At 41.0% G+C, this 25,660-nt stretch overlaps 1 protein-coding gene across 1 annotated transcript in view; it reads right to left on the bottom strand.

The window, feature by feature from the left end:
• The window catches only part of magi2a (membrane associated guanylate kinase, WW and PDZ domain containing 2a), a 208,091-nt gene extending 183,515 nt beyond the window's left edge, over positions 1 to 24,576 (bottom strand). Inside the window, 1 exon segment of the mRNA XM_054624389.1 lies at positions 24,132 to 24,576. Within this exon segment, the coding sequence (XP_054480364.1) occupies positions 24,132 to 24,432 (301 nt within the window). The 5' untranslated portion in view covers positions 24,433 to 24,576.
• Between the last annotated feature and the right edge of the window lie 1,084 nt (positions 24,577 to 25,660).

Raw genomic sequence — 25,660 nt, forward strand, 5'->3', positions numbered from 1 at the left:
TTAATTAATCTAAGCCAATAAGAGACAGGGAAAGAATGGCTTACATGCTGCTTCCACGGGCGGAAACAACAAAACAAACCCTCCGGCTCGAACTGATTTTTTTCTTTCTCACAGCTGAAACCTGGGAGATCGTCTCATTGTCCCCCCTCCCCCGAGTGAGAACAGGAGATAGGGAGGTCACAGCACCGAGAACGAGAGCGGAGATAAGACGAGTGAGCACATATTTATTTTATTTTATTGACGCGGTCGCTCCCAAGACGGCGATTGCTCAGCCCCGAATCAATGCGATCGTTGTTGGATGTTTCAGAGCTTTGAGACTATGGGCACAGAGTCAACAATGCAAGAGTATGAAAGAAATGTCAACAAAAGAGAGGTGACGATAAATAAGGTCGCCGTTTTGTGGCTCACGGTTTATCTCAACTGCTGAGCACTTATTAATGAGTTTAGGGCCTGTAGTCGTCTCTTGTCGCACTGGTGATTAATCTGCCCATCTGGGGGGACGGGGGGGGGGGACAACGACTAGAGACCCGATGGATCATTCCTGGGTCCCAGGGCTTCTTGCTGCTTTGTAGCCCTGGCGAGGCCATCTGGGCCCAGAAGAGAGCTAATCAGTCACAGGCAAGCCGCAAGCTTGATCCCCATGTGGCCCCTCTGATCACACCCGTCAGCACCCGAACTGGAAACAGAGTAACTTTAGTCACCATGCGAGATACATGCCCATCTGTCTTCCTGTTGGTTTGCAAGGACTTATGAACAATGTGCAGGAATTGCTGTGGAAACTAAAGCGTGAGTAAGGACTGAATGAATGTAGCTGACACTGCATTTTAGAATCACAATGATTAAGAAGTATATTTATTGTGGCTTCAACATGATATTGATATCTGATCAACTTCAGTTTTTGTAGATAAACTGATCTGGCAAATCATATTAGTATGTGCTTAAGACATTGACATGAGGCCTTCAATTGACAACCAATCCACCAGTGATACTTTCATTGTTATGTGCAGAAAATGTAGCTATCAACTTTTGAAAAAAAACCCATCAAGCTAGGGTTGGTAATGTTCAGAAACAAGAAGAATTTGAACTGAAAAAGCAAGTCAACAACTATTTCCAATAAAAGTAGCTTGCAGCAATCGCTCCAAAACTTGCTCAATTTAGTGAAAAAGTTGCCAAGTCAACAGCACTGATAGCCCCTCCTTTCAGGCCTCCCTCCAAAGCCACCCCCCAAAATGATCATGACGACAGGGCCAACAAACATGGCTTCTCCAACCCTTGCTGTGACTTGTGATTGAGTTAACCAACCATATCATAATTAAAAAAAACAATTCATTTTCATCATTTTACACCACCAGAATAAGCCTGCATTAACTGCAGGTTCCGCTCAGCATGGCACACATTATATAATGTGATTAAAATCTGTTCAGGACATGCTGCTCATTCATCAATCAATTAAAAGGTGAAAGACACCAATTATACACATGAAAGTCTGTTTAGAGGACTTGGGGAGTACTTCTGCATATGAGAAAGACTTCAGTGGCTCCAGAGAGAGACTGCCTCAGGAGAACAAACCGCTTCATGGTGATGTCACTTCAACCAATGAGTGCATCGGTCGGGTCAGAAGACTCTAAGTTTGAAAAACGACAAAAATATAAAAAGGAGTGGAGTTCAAAATAAATAAATTTACCTCTGGAGCTCGTTCCTCATCCCTGCTTGATGCTAGCTACTCGAGGCTACGCTAGCCGCTGCTAGCATAATACACACACACTTCTCCATATGAACTTTTGACAGTCAAGCTGCATTATGGGTTATGAAGGCGCCGGGTTCTGACAAGGAAAAAGGAGTGTGCAAAACAAATAAAAGACGTATCTCTGGTTCGGTTGCATCAATCTGATTGTTATCAAACTGATTATGAGTCAAACAAAGTTATAGGAGTGCAATGCTGAATTAGAAAAAAATATATTTTTAAAAGACAAGAAGACAAATATTAGTATTTCTGCTTAACAAAATGATGCATATTTTACTTTTAATCACACTTTTTTCTAATGATTAAGTAGATCATTTTACCCCCTATAATTATTCACATACCAGGTTGATCGTATCACAACTGGTAGATTAAATACAACCCTGAGAGCTCCCAAGATCAAAAAGGTTGGGACACACTGAGTAACACACAGAGGTTACTCAAAACATCAGCCCTCACAGAGGCAATCCTGTAATGTTCTGGGTCAAGTTATTAATATGGAAGACACTACAATTACAAAAAAAAGAAGAAGGAAACTCTCATTCAATGTGCAATTTGTTATGCCTCATTAAATCTCAACAATCTGTTTTAAAAATGACTCATTACATCCTGGCTCACAGAGCTGATTTCAGAGATTCATTACTGGAAGACTTCAGACACGAGGCAGCAAAAAATATTCTGAGAACAGAGGATGTGTTCAAAGATGGTAAAGAACAACTGCCGTTTAACCTCCAGATATCAGAGCTGCAGGCACTTGTGATAATTCCTCTCAGTCCTAATCTTTGGAAAGAGAAGAGGAAACAATATACTGCCTGAACGGTTTCCGCTAAAGCTTGGATGAGGTTGCACATCTGTCATAAGCGCTTACTTTCCTTTTGTTTTTGCCTCAGCTGCATTCTTTACATTCCAGCGACTGTGACTCCCTTTGACTCGTGAGAGGAGGGAGGAGGGGACCAGACCTCCCCCTCCGGACTGACTCTGTAAACTTGGTTTAAAAGCTCCGGCTAAGGTGTCACGGAGCAACAACGCAGCAGGGAATACTCAGTTGTTTTTCCCCAATCAGAGCTTAGAGTTAACCTCCTCATCACAAACTGTTGACCTTCATCAGGGTTGCCTTAGAGTATTTTTTTTATTCCCATTATGGAAAGTTTGTGGTGAGAAAAGTCAGCTCACACTGGAAAAATAAAGGGAGGAGGGTGGTGAAGTGTGAGGTCACCAGATCACATTCACAAACTAGAAACGCCACCTCACTGTTGTGTGCCTCCACCAACAGGTCCAGTTGCAGTTTAAATCCATGTATGTGCAAAGTTGATCACTTCATCATTTTATTATTTTAGAATAGTCGTGTGAAATTGTCATAATTAGTGTATAAATTCTTGAGTTATGGTGAAAAAATGTGATTCGTTAGAACACAGAGACCTTTGACCAACAAATTATAATCAGTGCATGCTTGAGACCAAGTTCATGTGCATGCCAAATTTGGATAATTTCCTTTTAGACTTTTCTTTCGATATCAGACAGACAGACAGACAACCCCAAACACTTAACGCCTCTGGCCACAGCTGTCACCAGCATGCAGATCTAAAAACAAAGGGGTAGACCATAGGGAACTTGAATTTCTTTTGAGCCTGAAAGTTCATTTTTGACCTTTTGGGGTATCAACAGATACGTCAATCGAGAACCTAATCTCTTATACAATGACAACCTGGCCCCGAGGTAGCGACAGAAGGCAAGACATTGGAACATAGATACAACTAATGCAATAAACAACTTAAGACAAAATAAAAAACTGCAATATAGGATATGCAACAATATCTATGTACTGAGAAATAACTTGAAGAGCTGTAAATGAGATTTTAAAGGAAAGTAACAAAATGAAGGTGTGGAATTTTCGCATCTTTTGCAACTTGTTATACAAACCAATATACAACCACTAGTTAAATGTGACATAATTCTCCCCTGTCTGCGTGGGTTTACTTTGTGATCTAATGACATGCTTCCTTCTCTTTTTATTTCATTCAAGGAAATGCTGGATCCTCTTCAGACAGACAATCAGACACTGGTTCTTTTTGGAATTAGATCTTAAATCCCTGGTTAGTCATCTCATTAAGGCAGGGAAACAGAAATCCAAGAAATGTAGCTAATCTGAATAAATATGTGTGTTTGCTAGATGACAGCATCTGCGTACTATTAAACTTGATAATTTTAGTAAAACTTCCCAAATAGTTAATGTGTGGACATTTCACTCAACAATATACAAACGAGACCAAAAGAATATTATTATTTAAAATGACAGCCTGGCAACACAGATATCTGACAGATACAGCAAGATAATCCAGATATTTCAAAGCCAGAGCGAAGACCATGACTGACTGGGAGCTGCCGTGTTTGGCGGTCAACATCAGCTGCTAGAAACATTTTAGTACATTTCTTGTATAAAGAGTTTTATCTCCGGCCTGTGGGTGCAGAAGTATGAGGCTCTGAAAACTCAAGAGACAACCCTTAAATCTCATCTCTCCGGTCTTAAGACATGAATCTCAACACGCCTCAGGCCAAGCTGCTGTGATCATTTGCCCAAACCGCAGTGCAAAACGGCTTTCTACAACAAGTAGAAATGCCTCCGGGCTGCACAGCGGCTCTGCCGGAATGCCTCGGACAGCGCTGTTTAGGGAACTGTGTATATCTGTTTGACCTCATTAGTACCGCGGGCCAGAGCTGTGGAGTCCATGTGCCAAGTCTGTACTCTCCCCTGCTACTTTATACACATCCCTGGAAGGAAGCTGGTTTGCTGGAATGAATCGAGGGGAGGCTGCGGGTAAGAGGGTCGAGGAGAGAAAGAGTGTTTGTGTTTATATGCACACGATTACCTTACACTGCTGGCATGTTGATAAGCGCACCACAGTTGTAAGATGATAGGATTTGGGTGTTGGAGCCGGAAAGTGACAGAGTAAGAACAAAATGACACACACGGCAACCTTGGCATGCTAATAACATGTTGTAAAAGTGAAAGACTGACTGTGACGGCGTCACTTGCTCATGCAGAGCATGCAGTGTTAAACACACACACACACACACACACACACACACACACACACACACACACAGTGTGCATTATATTTTGCGGACTATGTTGCTTTTTTACTGGTCTATTTCCTTGAATACAAAAATCCCAAAAGGCAGGAGCAGAAATCCACTTGCTCTTTTTGCATGCAGACTTGCACACATACGGTAAGCACACCATATCTCCCTCACAAACCTGTGTGTGACTGTTACGGTGCACAGTGAAAAACAAACAACTGTAATCTCTGACGACAGGAGGCCGAGACTCGCGTTCATCCTCCAGCACTCGTGAAAGGACTTCAGTGGAGAGCGTTTAAAAACGTCTCAGTGCTTTTCTGCGGTCACCGTAAGACTTAACTGAAGAAGACACATTCAGTGTGTACCAGTCAGGTAAGTACAGGGAGATGAAACAGAAAGGGCCAAATTGGTTCTGACAATCCAGAGGAGGTGGAGGTCTTGGTAGCCGGCAACACTGCGTTGTTGGCTACACCTCATACGTATGAAGTAGACACAGCAGAGTTGCTCTCTATCAACGCTAATGTCGTTGAAGGTGACACAGTGTCATTTACGAAGCGGATTCATCAAGGGCCAGAAGTTAATGGCTGTGACTGACCTGGAACCACATCAAAGGCCCTCCACTGCAATACTGTGTCCAAGCTGAGTAGGGAGTTGTTTAAATGGTGAAGTGGCGCCCGAGCTCCAAGCAGCTGCTACAGAGAATTATACTCAATACACAATACACCGTCAGCTGGAGCTCTGGTGTGTGGATGTGAGCTCGGTAATGCGCCGCTGAGTGGTTCTATTTAATGCTCTCCTCCGGAGGCCCTGGCTGCAGGCTTAGGGCGGCTTCATAGTAAACAGGGGTCCTATTTAACCCTGAGATCCAATTATGTTACTGGCAATCAACCAGACTTGTAGCCCCAACTGTTACAGACTGCAGGCCCAGAATTTTGGATGAACTGAGCAGATTAGCAGGATATGGATTGTGACCAAAAGTTTGATCCTTCCCCGATCCTTTGTTATCGTTGACAGCTTTTTGGTGGATCGTGCAAAATACTAATTATATGACAAAAAGGTGTCAGCAAGCTTTGTGAGCAAACTAAACTGTTGAACAATTAACAATCAATTATAAAAAAAAAAAGGACAGTTAAGGCAGCAAGCCCAAAAAATATGATGTGTCCGATATACTGGTTTAATTTCCCGTACAATACAAAAAAATAATAACATTTTTCTCATACTTAACTGGTTCTGGTAACAAATGTTATAAATACCAACTGGACTAAAGAAGAACATTTTCTTATAGAGCAATTTGCATTTAAAAGACGTCCAAAATGTATTATTTGATGGCACAAGTATGTATGTGGAGCGGGTGGTATTATGTGACTAAATCACAGTGGGTTTTCAGTCTATCCATCCCATCCCGTTCCATCCATCCCATAAGCACTAGGTCCCTACGAACCCATTCTTTCTCATGCATCTTTTTCAGAGGCGGTAAAGCTGTGGCTGGCACCGTCCTCCCATTAGGGACCAACTCGGCGCCAAGGCTTTTTCCTGCAGCATTCGCTCACAGATACAGACAAAAAAAAAAAAAAAAACCTACCATGCAACTCCTCTCTGCATGAGGTCCGGGTGTTGCAATGGACAGGATGACAACACCCACAACAACCACTGGCACAGGAAGAGAGGAGGGAAGCGCCATGAGGGGAGGTAGGGGAGCAACAGAGGGAGTAGTAGATGTGGAGAAGCGATCGGAGCGATGGAGAGGAAGCTCAGCAATGCAGCCCTCATTTGCCTCGCCTAATCAGAATAACAATGTCTGCTTTCAAGTTGGAATAATACAGACCCATCACTCATCATAATGGCTAGGAGTATGGCCCGGCCAGGCTAAGCCCATACAGTCTGCCACAGGAACCAGGGGGAGTTCTCATGTGATAGTCAGCCTGTGGATTGAAGGAGCGGCTAATGGAGGCATTCTGGGCCACTGGACTGAAGCCAGAGGCAACTGGACATTTTAATGAGCTTAGAGAAACCAGTGATACAATGGAGCGGCATTGGATTCCACCACAGCAGTCAAGACTTTTTGAGAGAGCAAACGATGTTAGGGTGCGTTGCCATGTGAGTTCGGCAAAGTCTATCAAAAGATCGCTCTAAAAATTCCATTCTGTATTCGGTTATTGTCTTGTTTATTTTTGTTTTATTATGATTTCAATTCGCAGGGTCAGGACATATTGACAGAGAGCAGAACAAACAATAACCTAGAAATTTAACCATTGACAAATAAAGAACAGTAAATATGCAGGAAGCATGCAAAGAGAGACCTGCACCAATGAGGAAGTAAAAGAAAAGAATACGGTTTGACCCAAGTGACACAAGAATATAAAGGAAACCGAGCACACAGAGTGTGAACAAAAGGCTCGTTAAATAAAGGGGAGATAATGCAAACAGCTTATTATTCAGCGCATGAGCTACAGTTACTCCTGTGGTCGGTGCACAAAGTCGTTTTCAACTGTGTGCTTGAACAAAACGAGAGCTAGGTTAGATTCATTCTCGACGAGCAACAGGAGAGTCATAAACTGTGACCTTTCCATGTAGTTTCACAAAAAAACAGACAAAACAAAAGAGGCACAAATCCCGTATTTATGCCCAAGGATGAAACTCGGAGAGCGAGAACAGAAGGAGGATAATTGTGCCTTCGATTTTTCTTTTCATTTTCCTCATTTCATTTAGGTCTGTTTTTCCTACCTGCCTTCACACTAAAGAATATTATCAAAAGAGAGAGCAGCATGAGAGGACGGGGGTGGGGGAGTTTAGGAAGAGGGATATTAATGAAGGCAGAGTGCAAACAGCAGCACAGGAGGGAAGGGAGGGTAAAACCAGGGCGTTCTTTTCCTTAATTGTTGGAGGAAGTCGGGCAACACTTGACCTGCCATCCCACTTCTTAAAGGATGTTGCATTCGGGGGCAGCAGGGAGAGAGGCCACCCACTCCCTTGACCTCGGTCTAATTACTGCATACCTCGTGGTGGATAATAGCAACTCTGTGGAGACTCATGGGAGAGATGAGGACGCCGCGGTGCCAGACGGCGGCCTGGTGACGTTTGTAGCTCCCTGTGGTTCAGAAGCAGCACAGCATGGCTCTGCTGCCCCGAGGGCATCGAGAAAACTTGTGGGGAAAAGTGTAAGTGTGTGTTCCACATCCTCCGCTTTTCTTCATCGCTGGCTGTAAAATGCACTCGTCCCTGGCATAAAATGTAGAGATACGAGTTTTTAAAATTCAATGGATTTCAGGACGGAACGCTGATGTTGCAGTAGCCCGGAGCGGGATGAGTTTTCAATCAACAGTCGAGTCTAAGTTTCTTTGCTTTCTACTACAAACGCCGAGCTGGGAACGTCTGACTCAACTGTGCTGGGAGGATGGAGGCAAAGAGGGCATATTTTGGACAACATATTTTTACCGCGCAAGAAGCTCCAGAAGCATATAAAAAACAAAAATCAATGTTTAAAGAAACCAAGCACAGGGGAGGAAATAACAGCCAAGAGCCATGGGTTATTTAGAACAGAGCACCACCACAGTACAGTATGGCCGACAGCCAAAAGTCGAGACTTCTGCATTTTACCCTGGCAGCAGGACAAACAAGACTGCCATCTCACACAAAACATTGATTTTAACCTCTGCAAACTTTGCATTTTAAGCTAGACTGCAAAAAAAAGGAGTGTAAAGTGTAAAATACACAGCTGATTTTATTCAGGCTATTGTTAACTTCATCTAATACTACTTAGTACAGGTTTAGTCTCAGAGAAGTCCATCTTTAGTACTTTACATGATGTGACATTTGCATATGTTTAGAAACACAGCAAATGTCTTCATTTTTCCATTATTTGATTAATGGTCTATAAAAATTGTATGTAAAATAAAAATTGTACATAAGAAAATGCCATTCCTATTTTTCCAAGTCCAATTTTTTCTATCTTATTCCTTGTTTTAGCCCGAAAATAGTCCAAAAACCAAATATAATCAATTTATATATTTATTTAATGAAAATAAACTAGAGCTACCACCTCACACAGTGTGCCTTCACCAACCAGTCGAGTTGCAGTTTACATCCATGTCGGTCCAAAATGTCACCACCTCATCATTTTATCCTTTTAGACGTTTGTTTGAAATTGTCATAATTAACATAGACAGGTATGCAAAACGTCTTTTTACCAAAGAATTCTAATAATTTCATCCATGTGTCCAAAAAAACCTTTGTGTCAATTTTCAAGAAATCCCTTCCAGGCGGGAAGGGTTAACGTCAGAAAGCTGGAAACACAACATTTTTGGCAGTTTTGCGTGATAAATGATAGACAATTAATTTATAGTTTAATTTGTAGTTTATTTATTTTTCTGACGGCCGAGTACTCCAACAAATCGTTTTAGTACTCGATTTGGATGCAATTCTCTTGGACCAACTTAGAAGTTCGAGATATCAAAACACCCAAACCTTCACTCAAAAGCAGCATGATCTCAGTAGCTTGGTTGGTCTTTTGAAAGCTGATTTCGTGGAGTGATATCACAATGAACCTTATTTCCTGCTGTAGCCTCTTAAGCATTGCTGCTGTCATTACAATAAAAGTTGAGTCAGTGACAATAGATCTTCTTCCTCCTTTAGTTGGCTTGGATAGTGAAAGAGGCGTTGGGTATTACCATGGCAATCACACCACATTAATCCTTCACATTGTCATCGTTGACGGCGACCTGCAACACTCTTTGTAGTCGTAAATGTGTCATTTCAGTCGAGACGCAAACGTCAAGAGCGCAAAGCAAGTTGGTGACAATTGAGATTTATAATAGAGGGTCTGACTCTGTGACACATTTGAAAGATTAGTGGTCCAACTGTTTGCCAAAAGATAAAAGATGATCTGACTGAGTCTGTGCCAAGTTTCAAAGTGCTCTCTTCCTAGCATTAGAAACTCAAACGTATAAATAAATAGTCTCCAAAAGACATCTATGATTAAGTAGCAGACTGTTGTCCAACTCAAGTATACTATTATTCATATACTTCAGAGTATGGGTGATATAACTTTATTATTCAAATTATGACTTATGTTTCTCTTATGGCGGCAATCACTATGCTACTCAACTGTGACGCAGACTTCATTTGTTTTTTTTCAATTTCTAAGATCTCACAAATTTAGTTTTCTAAATCAATTTAATGGCCTATTTTATTTATACAGTTCCATATCTGAATAATCAAAACAGCAATTAAAGGGCCATTGTGTAGCAAATTAGGGGATCTATGAGCAGAAACGGAATACAATATTCATAAATATGTTTTAATCACTGTATAAATCACCTTAAACTAAGAATTGTTGTGTAGTCGTTAACTTAGAATGAGCCCTCCATTGTACTGGTTTTGTGCTCAGCGAAAGGCGTATTCAGTTGGTCGCAATGTGCAATGATGCCACCAAATCCTACACACTGTCTGTTTAAACCCTAAACTCAAAGAAGCATATGGAGAAATCAAATTGTAGTTTTTTTTAAGATGCATAAATTACTATATCTACATGTCTTTTGCAAATTAAAGCAAACCCTGGTTTATAATTTTCTTCTCTTGTGAGAAGAATTATGAGTCGTACTTTTGCAACTCGTGCTGTACTGAATCATTTTGTCTAAATACTGAAAGAAGATAAGATAAGATATTATACAATTTCAACGAAAGAAACAAGCTAAAGTAATGACAAAGTGATGATTTAATCCCCTTTCAACTTTTCTGGTGGAGGGAAAAAAATATATATATATTTTTTTAAAACAATGACATTTGTATTGTTTTTCATCACATAAAACTAAACCTCATCTTTCAAACAGATAATCTTATTACTGCAGCATTTGTCGCTTTGGAAGAAACGTCTCATTTGAATAAATCAATGACAGAATCGAGCAAAGCCAAATCTAACAGAACTTAAAATGATGTACAACTGTAACAAAGAACAGGTAAAAAAACAAATCTGTTGCAAAGGAAGCGAATGCTGATGGCCAGAAAACACAGAAAACAGCACCGCTATGGTTGTCAATCAAATTAAAACCAGAATAGAGAGAAAAGGCGAAAAATAGTGTGTCTGTCAACTCTCTTTCCTCCCTCTTTTCTCTCAGCGTCTATTGAGTTTCAGGTATGCGTCTCTCCATCTCATGGCCATGGATGTCTTTGAGATGGTCCCTCGCTCTCTGTCTGGCGGTTAGGAAAGGCATGAATAATGTCTGGCGAGCACAAGGACAGACAGGCCGAGCCGCACGGTATAAAAGTCTCTTCATCTCCCAGACCTATTTAAACATGCCACTCTCAGGTCCCAGCGGAGAACGGGATGAAATGAGTGTGTGAATGGGGAAGAAGAGTGAGAGACGATGCTGCATATGTAAAAATCAAAAAACCAAAAAAACTCCCAGGAGTGGAGATGGGAGCTGGCTTAAAAGCAGCTGGAGGTGACCTCGCTGCGGGCAAAACCAACAGGATGGAGGACGGTTTGGTGAAAGGAAGCTAAAGGCTAGTATGGGACATGACAGAAATCCCCAAAAAATGTCTAAACTATCCACAGATAATAGTGGCCTGGAGGACTCGTGGATCCTCAGAGGGAGACAGCGGAGTAAGATGTGATTAGCGTACAGACTGTTGCAACACAGAGAAAAGAGGCGGCTTTTTATTGAATAGTAATGCTAATAATGTGCCCCGTCGTTTCTTGTAGGATCTATAATGCCCCGGCGGTAAATCAATGTCTTGTTTACAGTCTTATTGCAGACTCTCTATCTTGTCACAAAATGCTGCTCCGCCACTTTTGGACTACAGTCCTTGCTTGTAACACTGCAGTAGGATCAATAAATCAGGCTAATAGTGTGTTTTTTGTTTAGTAGTGGTTTCTGTTTGATCGTATATACTATACGTCATCAACATCTGATGGCTCCGGTGTACATTTTCTTTCTTTCTTACTTTCTTTCTTTCTTTCTTTCTTTCTTTATTGCATGACCGATCAATAAAACAGCTTTTTCAACAAGCGTTTAACCAAAACAGGATTGTTATTAGACCCTTTAAGGTAGCTGAAGTTTGTTTTACTACACTTTTTAAAAAGGTCTGTGCATTAAATATAGAGTTTTAGCTTCAGTGCAGTTAGCCTAGCTTAGCATAAAGACTGGAAGCAGGGGGAAGCAGTTAGCCTGGCTCTCTCTAAATTTCTAAAATACACCTTCCAGAATCTGTAAAGTTCTGTAGTTCTCTAGTGAACATGTGTGTTTTATGAGGAGCTACATACTGGAACTATTTCTTAGCAGGCAACAGTCAAGATCAATGACTTTCTAGTCTTTGATCACAGATTTATCTATTAGCCTATCACATATATCGAAAAATACACAATCAATCGGGCCTTTAATTGCGATTTAACCAGCTAAGACACTGAACTGACGGGCTGGGCTTATGAATAAACTGTTGTTCCCTTAGAAATAGTTATGTTATTCCTTAAATCACTTCGTTGTCTAGTACGGGTTAAACTAAAGAGAAACAACATGTTAATGCTGTAACTGAGCCTTGGTGCTCCTGGTAGACCAGCAGGCAGGTAGCTAGGCTAGCAGTTTCTCCCTGAGTCAAGCCTTTATGCTAAGCTAGGAAAACCACCTCCTGGCTGTCGTTAATGTTAGCATGCCTGGCCATCTAGCTTGTTACCTACAGTCGTAGCTTACTGGCCAAGAGTTAACATATCATGAGCTAAGTGCACTATTTTGTGGTGTTACAGGATTTCTCTAAGAAATACCCATTCAGGACTGACACATCCATTGCTCTAAATAACATAAATAACCTATTACATTTGTTCTAATACAACTGTGCACATAACACGAAAGGTTACAGCAATACAAGAACAATGCTGCTCTCTTTATTTCCATTATCAACTTCTTTTCAATAACTTTTAATAATCAGCTAGTGTGGACTTTTTGCCTGAGACATGTAGCTTTAGTCTTATTCCACAGCAGGATATCATGTGTAGCCATGAAATGCATAATTTGGGTCCTTTTGCGGGTCTCTCATTTCCATTGGAATCAGCTGGCAACATTAATAAGTGAAAAGCTTTTCGTCCAACTCATGTAGGAAATGTAAATTAGATCAGCTAGCTTACCAAAGGGTCAATTCCAAATGCTACTGTGATTCCATATTGGAAAAAAAAAGTTCTTCCTTCTGAGCTAAGATTTGCTGTGTGTTTCTTTCAGGGGAACCAGTATGTTTTGGCAATCTTTTGTTGGTCATTGTTCACCATTTGTAGAAACGATTAGCCTTAAAAAAAGAAAAGAAAAGCCCTAATCCACTCAGATACACACACACACACACACATTCATCCATGTAGAATAAAAAGACAAAACTGTCTGATCCTTGCCAAGAGACGAGCGGAGAAAGACGGACCAGCCACAGCGGCTCTCAGAAAGGCTTTAATCGCTCCGTATTGATTGCTCTCTTTTTTTGGCGAATCAGCAACAACTGGTGTGTGGGCCGAGGAGTTGGCTTAATATTCCCTTCTCTCTGTTAGCAGGTCAGCCAATTTCACCCTCCCCAATGCCTTCCTCCAAAATATCCCATTTAGATCTCATTTATATTCGTACCACTGGCAGTTTGAGGCTGTAGGAATATTAACTTTTCCCCTACATGAAATATGAAATCTTACTATATATCCCTCTAAAAAAAAAATCATAGGGTATCCAAGGGAGGTACGGCTATGAATGTTTTTGCAGTTTTAACAGCAGCAATCCATAGCCACTTAATGATTCACCACAGCTTCTGGACCCTGATGTTTACTCGGGCTTCATCATCTGCCTACAGGGCTGCTGGGTCGGCACTTTTCCTCATTGGGACTTTGATAGGGTTTTGGTGGGGAGGAGGGCCCTGAAGGAGGCTCAAAACAAGACTGCTCCACGGGCATGGAAAATAAAACTTGACTCAAGATGACAACATTGATTTCTGGCAAAGATGAGAGGCAACCATCTTTGGGACGGAGGAGGTGTCAACGAGATTGGACGTTTTTGTGACAAATGAGCCTTCCTATGAAGAAAAATGACACATCCCTGGTGTCACTCAATGTAAGACTGTGTTTATATCCAGAACGCTGTAGATAAATCATTCACAATCAAGGGCTCAAAGTGCTATACATACACACTAACAGCTTAGGTGTCAATGTTAGTGACAAAAAAGCTAAACAGTTGAGTCTTTCACTGGATGTATCATTATTCACAGCCTCACGCTGCCAAAAAAGCTTTTTTTCGTAATTGTAGGATTGCCAAAATCATCCATCAATCACTAAGCTACGCTCTCTCTCTCTCCTCTACCGCATCTGCACAGGTAAACACACACGCCATCCTGCTTACACTGCAAACTGTGGCCAACATGTGGATATTATTGCCGTTCAGACAGAGAGTAGGCGTGTGTTTGGTGTAAGAGAACTCCACATTCCTTGTAAACATGAATGAGAAGTTTAATCCTCCTTCATTCAGCGCATCAAGAGAGCCGGAATCACCGGTTCAAAGTTACTGTGAGTGGAATATGGTCCAGCCATCTGGAGGGATTTTCACATGAATAACTAAATATCACACCTGTTTGTAGTCACAAGATTTGCCTGGTGCTTAAAAAATTTGCCAACTGACAAGATAAGTAGGGCTATCCTCTAAGTCAAATCGTCTGTAGGGGACCCTTCAGTGCTGTATATGTATTTTTTTTTTTAAAGAGGCTATATCTATGAAAACGTTGCGCTTTTGTAAACACTCTAATCATAAACACGTTGGAGGTTTAGATATTAACAAATGATCATTGAAACTCAGCCTCAGCTACACTTTGTGCTTGAACCGCATCAGCAAATGATAGCATGCTAACACGCTAAACTAAAATGGTGAACATAATCAACCCTGTTCCTGCTTAACACTAGCAGGGTAGCGTTGTTATTTGGAGAATGTTAGCACGCTGATGTTAGCATTTAGCTCAAAGCACAACTGTGCCTAAGTTGTTGTGCCCGCTTCTCAAATATGAGGATTTGTCAGATTTTTCTGTTCTGATCTTCTTCTTTTTTCACTGCTGATCAGACTGAATGAACTATTTGAAGGCAACACTTTCGGTTGTGGTAACCTCTAATGGCCATTTTACTGTATTTTCAAGGTTTTCTTATGGAGAAAATGATTATTTAATTAATGAGGAAATTAAAAAAAAAATCAATTGATTGTGAAAATGACTGCCAGTTAAAATCAAGCTGCACATGGCCTTGAATTTCAATCCTGTGTGCAGTGAGAAAAAAAAGCTTCTCTTACAATAACACAGTGCACTTAGATAGTATAAAAGGTTACATACGTTCCTGTACATGACGTGCTGCAGTGTGTCCGTTCATGAAAGCTATAAAAGCTTTTTAAAAAAGGACAAAAGCAGCTGACTTAAAATAAACCTGAGCAGATGGATGAAGGACACAGATGTAAGGATTGGAAGAAGCCGCTTTGTAGGAACATAAACAGACACAAGAACAGATACTATTTGTACACACCGCCTGCCATTCATCTATAATTCATTGTAATGAAAAGGTGTTCTCAGTCTTCTTTTTGCTCCAGATGCCATTCACTTATAGAGTCTAGATAATGGAGAAGGTCATAAAGATTTCTGCCACAGCTTTTAAAACCGTTCAAAGAAAAAAATAACACTTTACTTTCAATAAATGGACGGCTGCAGTGATCCATTGATACATTCAGTTAATGTTAATTCTAGTGCACATGCACACAACCACACACACACACATGTATGGTACACACCAACAAAAAGTTTGCAGCCTGCCTATTCACAGTCCTTGGAATACATCCACTTGCCACAACAACAGATGGCTGATGTTGACAAGGAGGGAGAGACAGTTATATGTGTGTGTGTGTGTGTGTGTGTGTGTGTGTGTGTGTGTGTGTGTGTGTGTGTGTGTGTGTGTGTGTGTGTGTGTGTGTGTGTGTGTGTGAGTGATCATCACCTGTCCCTAGAGGTGAGCCTGGCAGTCAGACAGTGTAACGGAGGCAACGACAACAGGCTCTCTCTTCACCAAAACCTCTGTCAAGCATGATTGGACAGCATGTGGTAAGTGGTGCTAAGGCCCCGGAGACGTGCTAACACACACACACACACACACACACACACACACACACACACACACACACACACACAGGAGGATAGCAGTGTGTGTGAGTCTGTAAGTCTGTCACACTCTGTGTTACAGTTGCTGGTGCAACTTAACAGACGGGTGAGTCGGGCCGCCATGAGAATCGTTACCGGACGCCCACGCTAAACAACGTGTGTCTGACTCGACACAACTTCTCAGGGATTGCCCTGTTCTGTCTTTTCAAACCCCCCCAACAGACTAGTGACCAGTCCCGGATCATCATCACTCCCATCAGTCATGCTATTACTTGGACACACGCCGTTGACTCGATGGTATCATAACGTACTGGTTTTCCCTTGAGCTGGTGCGCTGCCATCTTGTGAATTGTTTCTTTGTTGTATGGATTTTTTTATGGTGAGGATTCCTGTCTGCAGAACAATTTTATCTGGGGAAAAAAATAAGGCTGACCTCAGATTCAGCTGATGGTTTTTAAATGACTTTATCCTACATATTTGTTTTAACACAGGGCTTCACAAGACTGTGACTCAACAAACATAGGAGCAGTTTTAGTAAAGGATGACCCAAGAGGACCGGAGACCTCATTGAGCTTATTACATCCTAACAGCACATAATAGAAACAAGGACGTATATGTCAACATTTTGATGTATGAATAGTTAGTTAATTTGAAAACTGGGCTACAAGAGAGGACAATCGACTTTGATAAACATTTTGTGGGTTCACAATATTAAAAAAAATGAAATTAGTGTGCACAGAAATATTTTTGAAAGGGCAAAGACACAAGAGACAGCAGCTGAATACAATGATCAGTGTAATATCTCCAAGAAAGAGCAGTGGCATCACAGCGTTATTTATTAGATTAAGGCTTTATTGACCATGGTTCCACTAAATCCTCATGGGACTTTTTAAGATTGGACGCAACAACTTTCGCCACGAAACTCAATAATTCAATGGTTTGCGTGGCGGCAAGGGCACACAAATGCCCCGCAAGACCAACCAGACATCAGGAGGAAAACGCACACCGCCTTCGATCTGAAAGCCCCATCGCGCTAAAACTTGAGGAGAACCAGTTTTGATTGAAATAAAAGCCTTTCTATCTTATTAGGGAGCTCTGATGACCCTCTCCGGTTCTTGCAGAAATTACCCTGTCACTTAGCAAGTGACTCAGCAAAACTTATCAGCAAAAAGTGTTTTGCAAGACAGCAAGAGCCAAGCAAATGCTAGCATGTAAGAAAGGCGTCCTAGCGGCTCAGTTAAGTCACGTAATGTACTGGCTTTGTTTATGACTTGGTATGAATACTTAAGACAAAATGGAATACAGGTCATAAGAGTACACAATCTATTTACATAATGTTGAGCTAATTTGCTGTCTTTCACATGCACCAAAGTGCAAAGCGTCCTTTTACAAATGACAGTAGGTCTAACACAATCTACAATCAACCCATGTTTGCAATCTGAATAGCAACACGTGTGATATCCAATTCGGCCTCACTACACAAACCAGTCATTGGTCGGCTTTGGTATAAAATGGTGAACAATTGAATTAACTTATACGACTGTAAAATGACAGTTTCTTTTGGGGTATTGCCATAACCTTCAGTAGATACTGTTGTAGACTGGAGGCCCTCTGAATATTAAATGAAATTCAACTTAAGATCAGAAATACCTGAAAAATGAGTGCAGAGTGTAGGCTATTGAATTCATATTTAAATAACTCATCTATTTCAAGGCATTCAGTCCAATACTTGAATCTGGGACAAAGTGGTGGACCAGCAGACCGACCGTCAGGGCCATTCCTAGAGCCAACGCTGTTCTAAAACCTTTTTAAAAACTAGATAGGTGCTGCCATTTCTGCCTCCTCCTCATGCTCCGGCTGCTGTAATGACTTTCCCCAACAATGGCTAACGCTAAGTGGGTACCCGCCAAGTACACCGACCGCCTTCGGCTGACCTGGAACTGTCTGCCCTCACCTGCATCCCACACCACTCAGCGAGGCTCAATCAGCATACAGTTTTAGCAGCCACACCGGAGAACAGCCGCTGTAAAGAGCTTCTCACTGTAGTGGCAGTGAAACTTGCAGTGACAGCCTCCATAGCCGGCTGTATTAATCTTTCACTGGAGCTGAAATAGGAAGCCGAACTGGGGCAATTCAGAGAGAGAGAGAGCGATGGAGAGGGATGCAGGGAATGATATAAAACTAATTTATCTTAATGCGTTGGCAGCAATATTTATGAATTACAGAGAGAGAGCGACAGCTTCAATGTTTACTCTTCATGCAGATCATCCAAGGTAAGACTGAGTGGAGAGAGAATGGATCTGGAACACTCGTGATATACTTGCTTTTTACCACCTTGCAGGCGGCTGCGATGCATTGCTCGCTAACTTGCCTGCTTGCTTTTATGTGTACCTGGAGGATTAAAGATATCCACTAAGCAGCAGATAATGATTTGAATCTTGAGCTTCGATTTTGTCCAGCGTCAACATAATGGCAGCACTCGATGGGGTTACTATAGTGCAGGGGCCCCGACTCCTTAATTGTGATCAAACTGTAGTTCTTAAGGGAGCTCCAAGTTGATCGCTGTGCATTCCAGTTGAAAGGTAATTTGCATTTGCTCATTTAGACCGATAACGTCCTGCTGCACTTGCTTCACATTAAAAGGTTTTCATGCGTTAATCTAATAAAGACTTTTTATTGTTACTCAATTACAGAGAAAGACTGAAACAAATACATTGTTTTTGCAGTGGCACGAACAAAAGCATCACTATAAGCCGAGGTTTTTCGAAATATGTGGGTGTTTTCAGTGGACCAGTTTTAAACATCGCAGGGAGTAAAAGTGCAGAAGAAGAAAACAGCCACAACGTGCTGCAGGCAACAGACTCTCACTGCCGTTTGTGAGAAGCAGCACACAGCTGACACTCGTGCAGTGCGCGCATCTCTACATTCTGCAGTTGCCCGTGGCATTGCATGATGCAAGTATCCAGACTTGAATGTTGACCAGTTTCATCAAAATCTGCAGCATTTCACAGAGTGTCAGTCTTTTACTTTGAAGGCTGGTTTTGCAAAGAGATAAGGGTGTTTAAATTCATGCCGTGCCTTAGCTTCGCCTTGACAAACTGCTACAGCGTTTAAATGACAATCAGGCTTGAAAACAGCAGCAGAAGCAACAAGCTTCATGAGCTTAACCAAAGCTTTTTCTCCATTGTTGTAGTCATCTGTTTAGAGTCTGGTGCTGACATTACTTCCTGACAAAGTACCCCCACCATTCATGGGCTTCATCTTGCTAACGCATAGCACAAGCATTGTTATGAAGTATTGCAGGATACATCCACCGATCCACCGATTTGACTTTTTCTCGATTCCTCAGGTTATCTGCAAAAGCCAAATACCTCATGTTCCATTTATCACAATGGTCTGGCTGATACATGATCCCCTTAAAAAGGTCAACAATGGCACCAATTGGTGAATACCTACAAAAATGGTCATCACGCGCACACAAATATGAAGTTTAAAATAAGTATATCGGTGCTTTAAGAGGGTTAAACAATGCCACCATTGACCTTTACTGGCATCAAATCTACAGGGGCCACATTAGCCACGGGAAGTAGTCTCAGTCCCATCCTTACATTATCCATAATGCCTTGCTCTAATGAGAATTCCTCGTGTCTCCGGGAATGTAATTGTGCCCTCTGTTCTCTTATATACCCATCAGTGTTTTGTGGAGATCCTAATTACGTCCTACAGGGCGGGCCTGATTGCTGTTGGCAATCTAATCTAATCCTCACCTCACAGACTAATGAAACACTTAATATCGTGTGTGTGTGTGTGTGTGTGTGTGTGTGTGTGTGTGTGTGTGTGTGTGTGTGTGTGTGTGTGTGTGTGTGTGTGTGTGTGTGTGTGTGTGTGTGTGTGTGTGTGGGTGCGCATGTGAGAGTAAAATGGGTTAGAGCCTTAGGATTTGAGACGCCGTGAAAAATTAAAGTCATATTAAAGTACGCAGTAAGTGATTAAATACATAAACATGATTCATGATCACTATAACAGAAAGTGAATCGTGATGAGTGTGCTTCTTTTAATTACAGAGAAGATCGTAATGAAAGTTGGCAAATCAGACCAAGATACCCCAAGAGAGAAGGGACGGCACTTTTACAGTTGTGACATTGGTGCAGCAGCAAGAGTGGAACTCAATGTATTATTCAAAAAGGCCAGTAAAGACCTCTTGAGCTTGACCATGTATTTAAACTATTCAGTGACAGTTTCATTGGCACGTAGCCAGTCCATTGTGAACCCAATATCTGCGAAGGTTTCAGCTGTAAATGCTGGCAGTTTGTCTATTTCAAGTGGCTCCTGTTAATAAAAAGATAGATTTTTTTAAAAGAACATACCAAGCAGCTGTTCACTCAGTGAACAAAAACCGTCACCTTAACTCAAGTACACTTTTTGTTGTTGATGTGACAAAATGTGCTCAGAATTTAAAAGAGCACTGCCCCGTAATTACTGCTGGATGTTACTTTATCCTTCAATTACATTTGTGCTCAGAAATGCGGAACAATTTTCAAAGCACAACCCCAATGCTGGATGACAACATTTTTCTGTTGACACTCATACGCTCTAGCAGTTATGACAATAACCTGTATTTATCTTAATCTCAGTGATTTGTCCACCATCTGTAAGGCTGAGTGGGAAAACAACATTAAGCACAAGCAAAATGGAGAAAAAGATCTGCTGGAACAAGTTAAAGAAGTGATGTTAGCATGCTCGTAATTCAAACACTCTCTGCAGCTTCTTCTGACAGTTATGTGACAGTCTTGAGTCTCTATGGGCACTGGCATTATCTTTTGTAGAAGAAGGGGTGTAAATGTCAATTTGAACATGTTTGATGACACTTCTGTTTGTGTATTTGTTTGACATGTTGAGCTACTCTGTAGTTCGGGCTCATCACCAAGGTTTTTGCTACATTTATGTCCTAATTTGTTGTCTTTTCATCTTTATTACTGGAGCACTTCTTAAATTGTGACAGTATACACTCATCGGCATCAGAAAAGGAAGCATGGGAACTGGATAAAATGCAGCGGACCTCCAGATGATCAGCGCCCACTGCATCTTCTGACCACCCAGCCAGACGACCCCAGGGATGATGGGGAAGAGAGCCCAGATGGAAGCTAAGCTAACACAGCTAGGACCTTGGGCTACTCTACTACCCAGTGTGCGCCTGGCTGTCTGATGACAGGGCGCAGGAACACCAAGATAAGCAACTAAAACTTAAGGCTGACTCAACATCGGGCAGTGACTGGTGTGTCCGCACCTTTGCAGACCACATGTTTTTCTTACAACTATATTTTGTGAAATCCTGTGTTGCAGAATGACAATAAATGATCTTGTAACCTTGAACCTTTTTGTGTGCAGCTGCTGTGATTTTAAGGAGAAGGATCAGTCAGTCTCATCATGCAAAATCTTGCCAACATAGGAAAACAATGGCAGACAAGTATTAAGGGCTGAAAGGCTTTCAATGAATCTGTCAATGCATTATTGTCTTGATACTAATGTATTTATCAACTCGTCTTTTCAGTCCTAAAAATATTCTCAAATACAACCATGTTTACGCTTTCAATAGACCAGGTTACAGTGTTTAGTTGTAAATGATACAGTCTGGGATCAACCCCAACTGCTACATGATGGCACCCTGCTATGCTACAGTCATCCAGCTAATAGGAGTGTTATGTGCTACTACATCTACTGTCTTGTCATGTGGAACATTACGCAGCATTTTAAATAAAGTATGGAGAAGCGTCGTTGTGGTTCTAGAGCATGCAAATATATAAAAGAAAGCTTTGAAGAAACGATTGTTTTATTGCACACACACTTTAAAGAATCATAAAGACTAGCGTAAAGCAGCAGAGCAAGCAGACATGTATCATCTGTCAGGCCTGGATCATTGTGATAATACTGTACTGTAGTCTTTGACTTTCTCTCCTCTATAAGGAAGCCAGTGAAACAGATTATAGGAGCTGATGTGCCTCTGCTGAGAAGTGAGAAATATCTGTTATTGAACACCCTGCTGTAAGTAAATTGAAAGGGTATTTCCCCCGATAATATTTACTTCCATACATGTTTACTAATGTACATATCAACCATCTTAAAAACAACTTGACAGCGTCAACAACCGATCGAGCAAACACCAGCTGAGCAACGGGAGAATATCAATCACTTTGGCAATCACTGGAGGATATGAATATTTCATGTAGACAAAAAAAAGTAACACATTGGTTTGATATAGGCTTGGCTGCCTTTATGAATAAATCCCTGGTGTGATGTTGAACGCACACCCACATCCACACCATCACACACACACTAACACACAGACTAAGACTTTGATCCAAAGCCTCTTATGGAGTTTTGGCTGATTTTTTTTTTTTAGCCCAAAAATCTGAGCCCACAGATCCTCCATCTTAACTCACAATGCAAGACAGCGTCATTAGCTGCAAGGATCAAAGACAGGGACGGCCACACGAGTGTGTCCGTGACATAAGAGCTTCACATCCAGAGAACAAAAGTTGACAAGTGATAGATGGAGTTGGTGCAAGTTTGGCAAAATTCACATGACTTGTGCTCTTTTTTTTTTTATAAATGTGAGAGTCAATATGGATGTTGGCTGCTGTGTGAGATTAAAAAATGTCTCCAACAACTATGGACGGCAGAGTCTTGGCTTCATGTGCCTGAAAAGTGAAACCACATCACTTGTTTAAGGAATCCACTGCACTTCATGTTCGGAAAAAAAAATATTCCTGAGGGGACTTCCACTGTATCCGTGACCTTATCATACTTTATGGTATTTTTCATTTCTTATGACACCACTATAATGTTGAAATAGGGACTTGGAGATTTGCTTTAATATTTATTCAATATCCTCTCCAAATTCAATTTAGTCCACTTAATGTAGCGCACATTGATAATAAATATTGCTTTCTTAAATGTCTGCTTTGTAAGTATATTTGTGATTCAAAGGCTAATAAAAAAAAAGGAACAATTTTCTCTCCCTTAAGAAGGAAATCATCTTTCAACTCCAACTATCCCCAAAGGTTACCTTCCACATACAGTATCACAGACATTTATACATCTAGAACTGCAACTATCGTCAAATATTTTCTTGATCAATCATTTGGTCATGTAAGAATGACACAAAACAGTGAAAAGTGTCCATAATAATAAAAGAAATTCCAGAAATCAAGCTGACATATTCAAACTTCTTGTTTTGACTCATCTAAAGTCCCAACATCCCAAAAATACGGCTTAAATATATATATAATATAAGGCTTAAACTAGATCATTTTCGTCACTGTTGCTTTAAAAACAATTAATCCATAAAAATCTAAATTATTGCCGATTAACTCTGTGTTGATCAACTAACTGTTTCCATACACATAAATAATTAAATATATATTTACAGGAGATGGAAGCTTTTAAAAATTGTGCTGAACTTTTATGTGCATGTGAAGCAGACTTAATTTGGGAAGAAATCCAGTATAATCTTATCCAATATCTAATCTCATAGTTTCTCATACCTATGATATTAGATCCTCTGTAATCTTAACCTGTAGTGGCTCTATGACATTTAGACAACATCAGTATGGTACTATATATATATATACATTTAGACAGCATCAGTATGGTACTATATATATATATACATTTAGACAGCATCAGTATGGTACTATATATATATATATATATATGTGTGTGTGTGTGTGCACTACCTGTATTATTGTGCACAAGGCTGTAACCATACTAGTGTACTTGCATTGCGTGCTGGAGTGTGTGTTTTCTGACTGTCCCAAAATGTAACACACCCCCTTAAAAAGCTACACCACACAGCAACCAGAGCCAGAAGACGTCCAAAACACCTTTTCACCACAACCACTGCGGAAAGAAATATATATATATATAAATATATATTTTTTTATATTTATATATTTATATTGGGGCTACAGAAGAGTTTTAAAAACAACAAAAACACCACATAAAGTGAATTTTCTCCACATGGTTTGTTTTTAGCATCGAGCATTGGGGAGGCTCTCAGTTCTGGGAGACAAAAGCCCTGCTGTCACAACACAAAAGCGAGTCAAGAAGATAAAACAAAAAAACAAAAAAAGTTGGTGTGAATGCATAAAAATAAAAATAAATTAAAAAACCTCACCTTGTTTGACACACTTGAGCCGGACTGGGTCTTTGCTGTGTTTGACCACAGCGTGCACGTCCCTGGTGGTGAGTCCGGCCACCGGGGTATCGTTGACTTCCAGCAGGAGTTCATCCTGGAGGAGTTTGCCGCTTTGGCACGCCGCTCCGCCCGGGAGAAGCTCTCCGGTGACGGGGAACTGTCCATTCTCTGCGCCGCCCTTCAGCTCCAGCCCCAGCTCCCCCTCCTCACTCCTGCAGAGGACACTCTCATGGACTTTGTTGGTCCAGTGGTTCTTCCTCTTCTTCAGGCTCTTGGACATGGCTCAAACAAGAGGGGGAAGAAGAAGAAGAAGGAGAAAATAAATCACATGAGTGCGGCCGTGGAAGAAGTTTTTTAATCCTTCTTTTGAAGTCCTCTCCTCCCTCCTCCTCCTCCTCCTCCTCCGGTGGCAGCGCAACACTGTAGCGCGTCCAGCTTTTTTCAGCAGTAAACGCTACTTGTATCCATGTCGGAGTGCGCACACACACTTACACACACACACACACACACACACACACACACACACACACACACACACACACACACACACACACACACACACACACACACACACACACACACAGCAGCTGGATCATCGGTCTGCCTTCGCGTTAACTGGGAGCTGCTCAACTTGTGACACCTTCAAGTGACGTCTCAGAGATCGGGATTGACAGTTTTGCTGTTTCAAAGACAACCAAGGGAAGAAGTAAAAAAGCAATTTATGGGGATTTATGAAATATCTTGAGCTGATAATGTGAAACTGACTGGTTGGAGAAAGCATGGGAGATATGTAACAACAACAAAAAATAATAGTTTAAATATTTGTTTTCTAAAAAGTCAAAAAGTACATGTTGACTTACCTTCATCTGGAGGGACATTGAGTCTTTCCTGTCCTTGTGTGTCACTATTATATCAGCAAATTCATTTTAATGTGATAAAAGCAACTATTTCAACATATAAACTAACTCTAATTATCTCTCTATAAAATGCACAAAATAAGCTTTTCCATTAGCTGCTATCACCTGCAGACATTAATTCATATTTGAAAAGTACATTTTACAAATTATTTGTTGCAGTTCTACCAATTTAAAATCATTTTTTGTTTGTGCAAAGCTGGAAATGCGTCAGTTAAATAAACAAACAAAGCAACTTATCAAAACACATTTAGACCATCATTCATTTTATAACTTTTGCTGCATCAAACATTGTCCTGTTTGAGTTTATTTCTAAAAAAAGTAACAACCCTTAGTGCCGAATTTATTCAAATGCATCAAGTAGAATGTGTTTACAACTTCGAAACTTTGTAGTTTACAAGTTTACGAGGGACACCTGAAGGCAACATCCAGCTCCAACCAACCCAACTGACCCGGATGTGAAGGCTAGAAGAAGAGGAGGAGGAGGAGGAGGAGAGAGGCAAGGCTTTCTTTTCCCAAATCCAGCTTTCCATGGGAGGAAAAAAAAGAAAGGAAACTAGAGAGAGAAGCAGAGTAGCGGTGTTTCCACTGGCA

This window comes from Anoplopoma fimbria, chromosome 23 (genome assembly GCF_027596085.1).
Source record: "Anoplopoma fimbria isolate UVic2021 breed Golden Eagle Sablefish chromosome 23, Afim_UVic_2022, whole genome shotgun sequence".
Lineage (NCBI taxonomy): Eukaryota > Metazoa > Chordata > Actinopteri > Perciformes > Anoplopomatidae > Anoplopoma > Anoplopoma fimbria.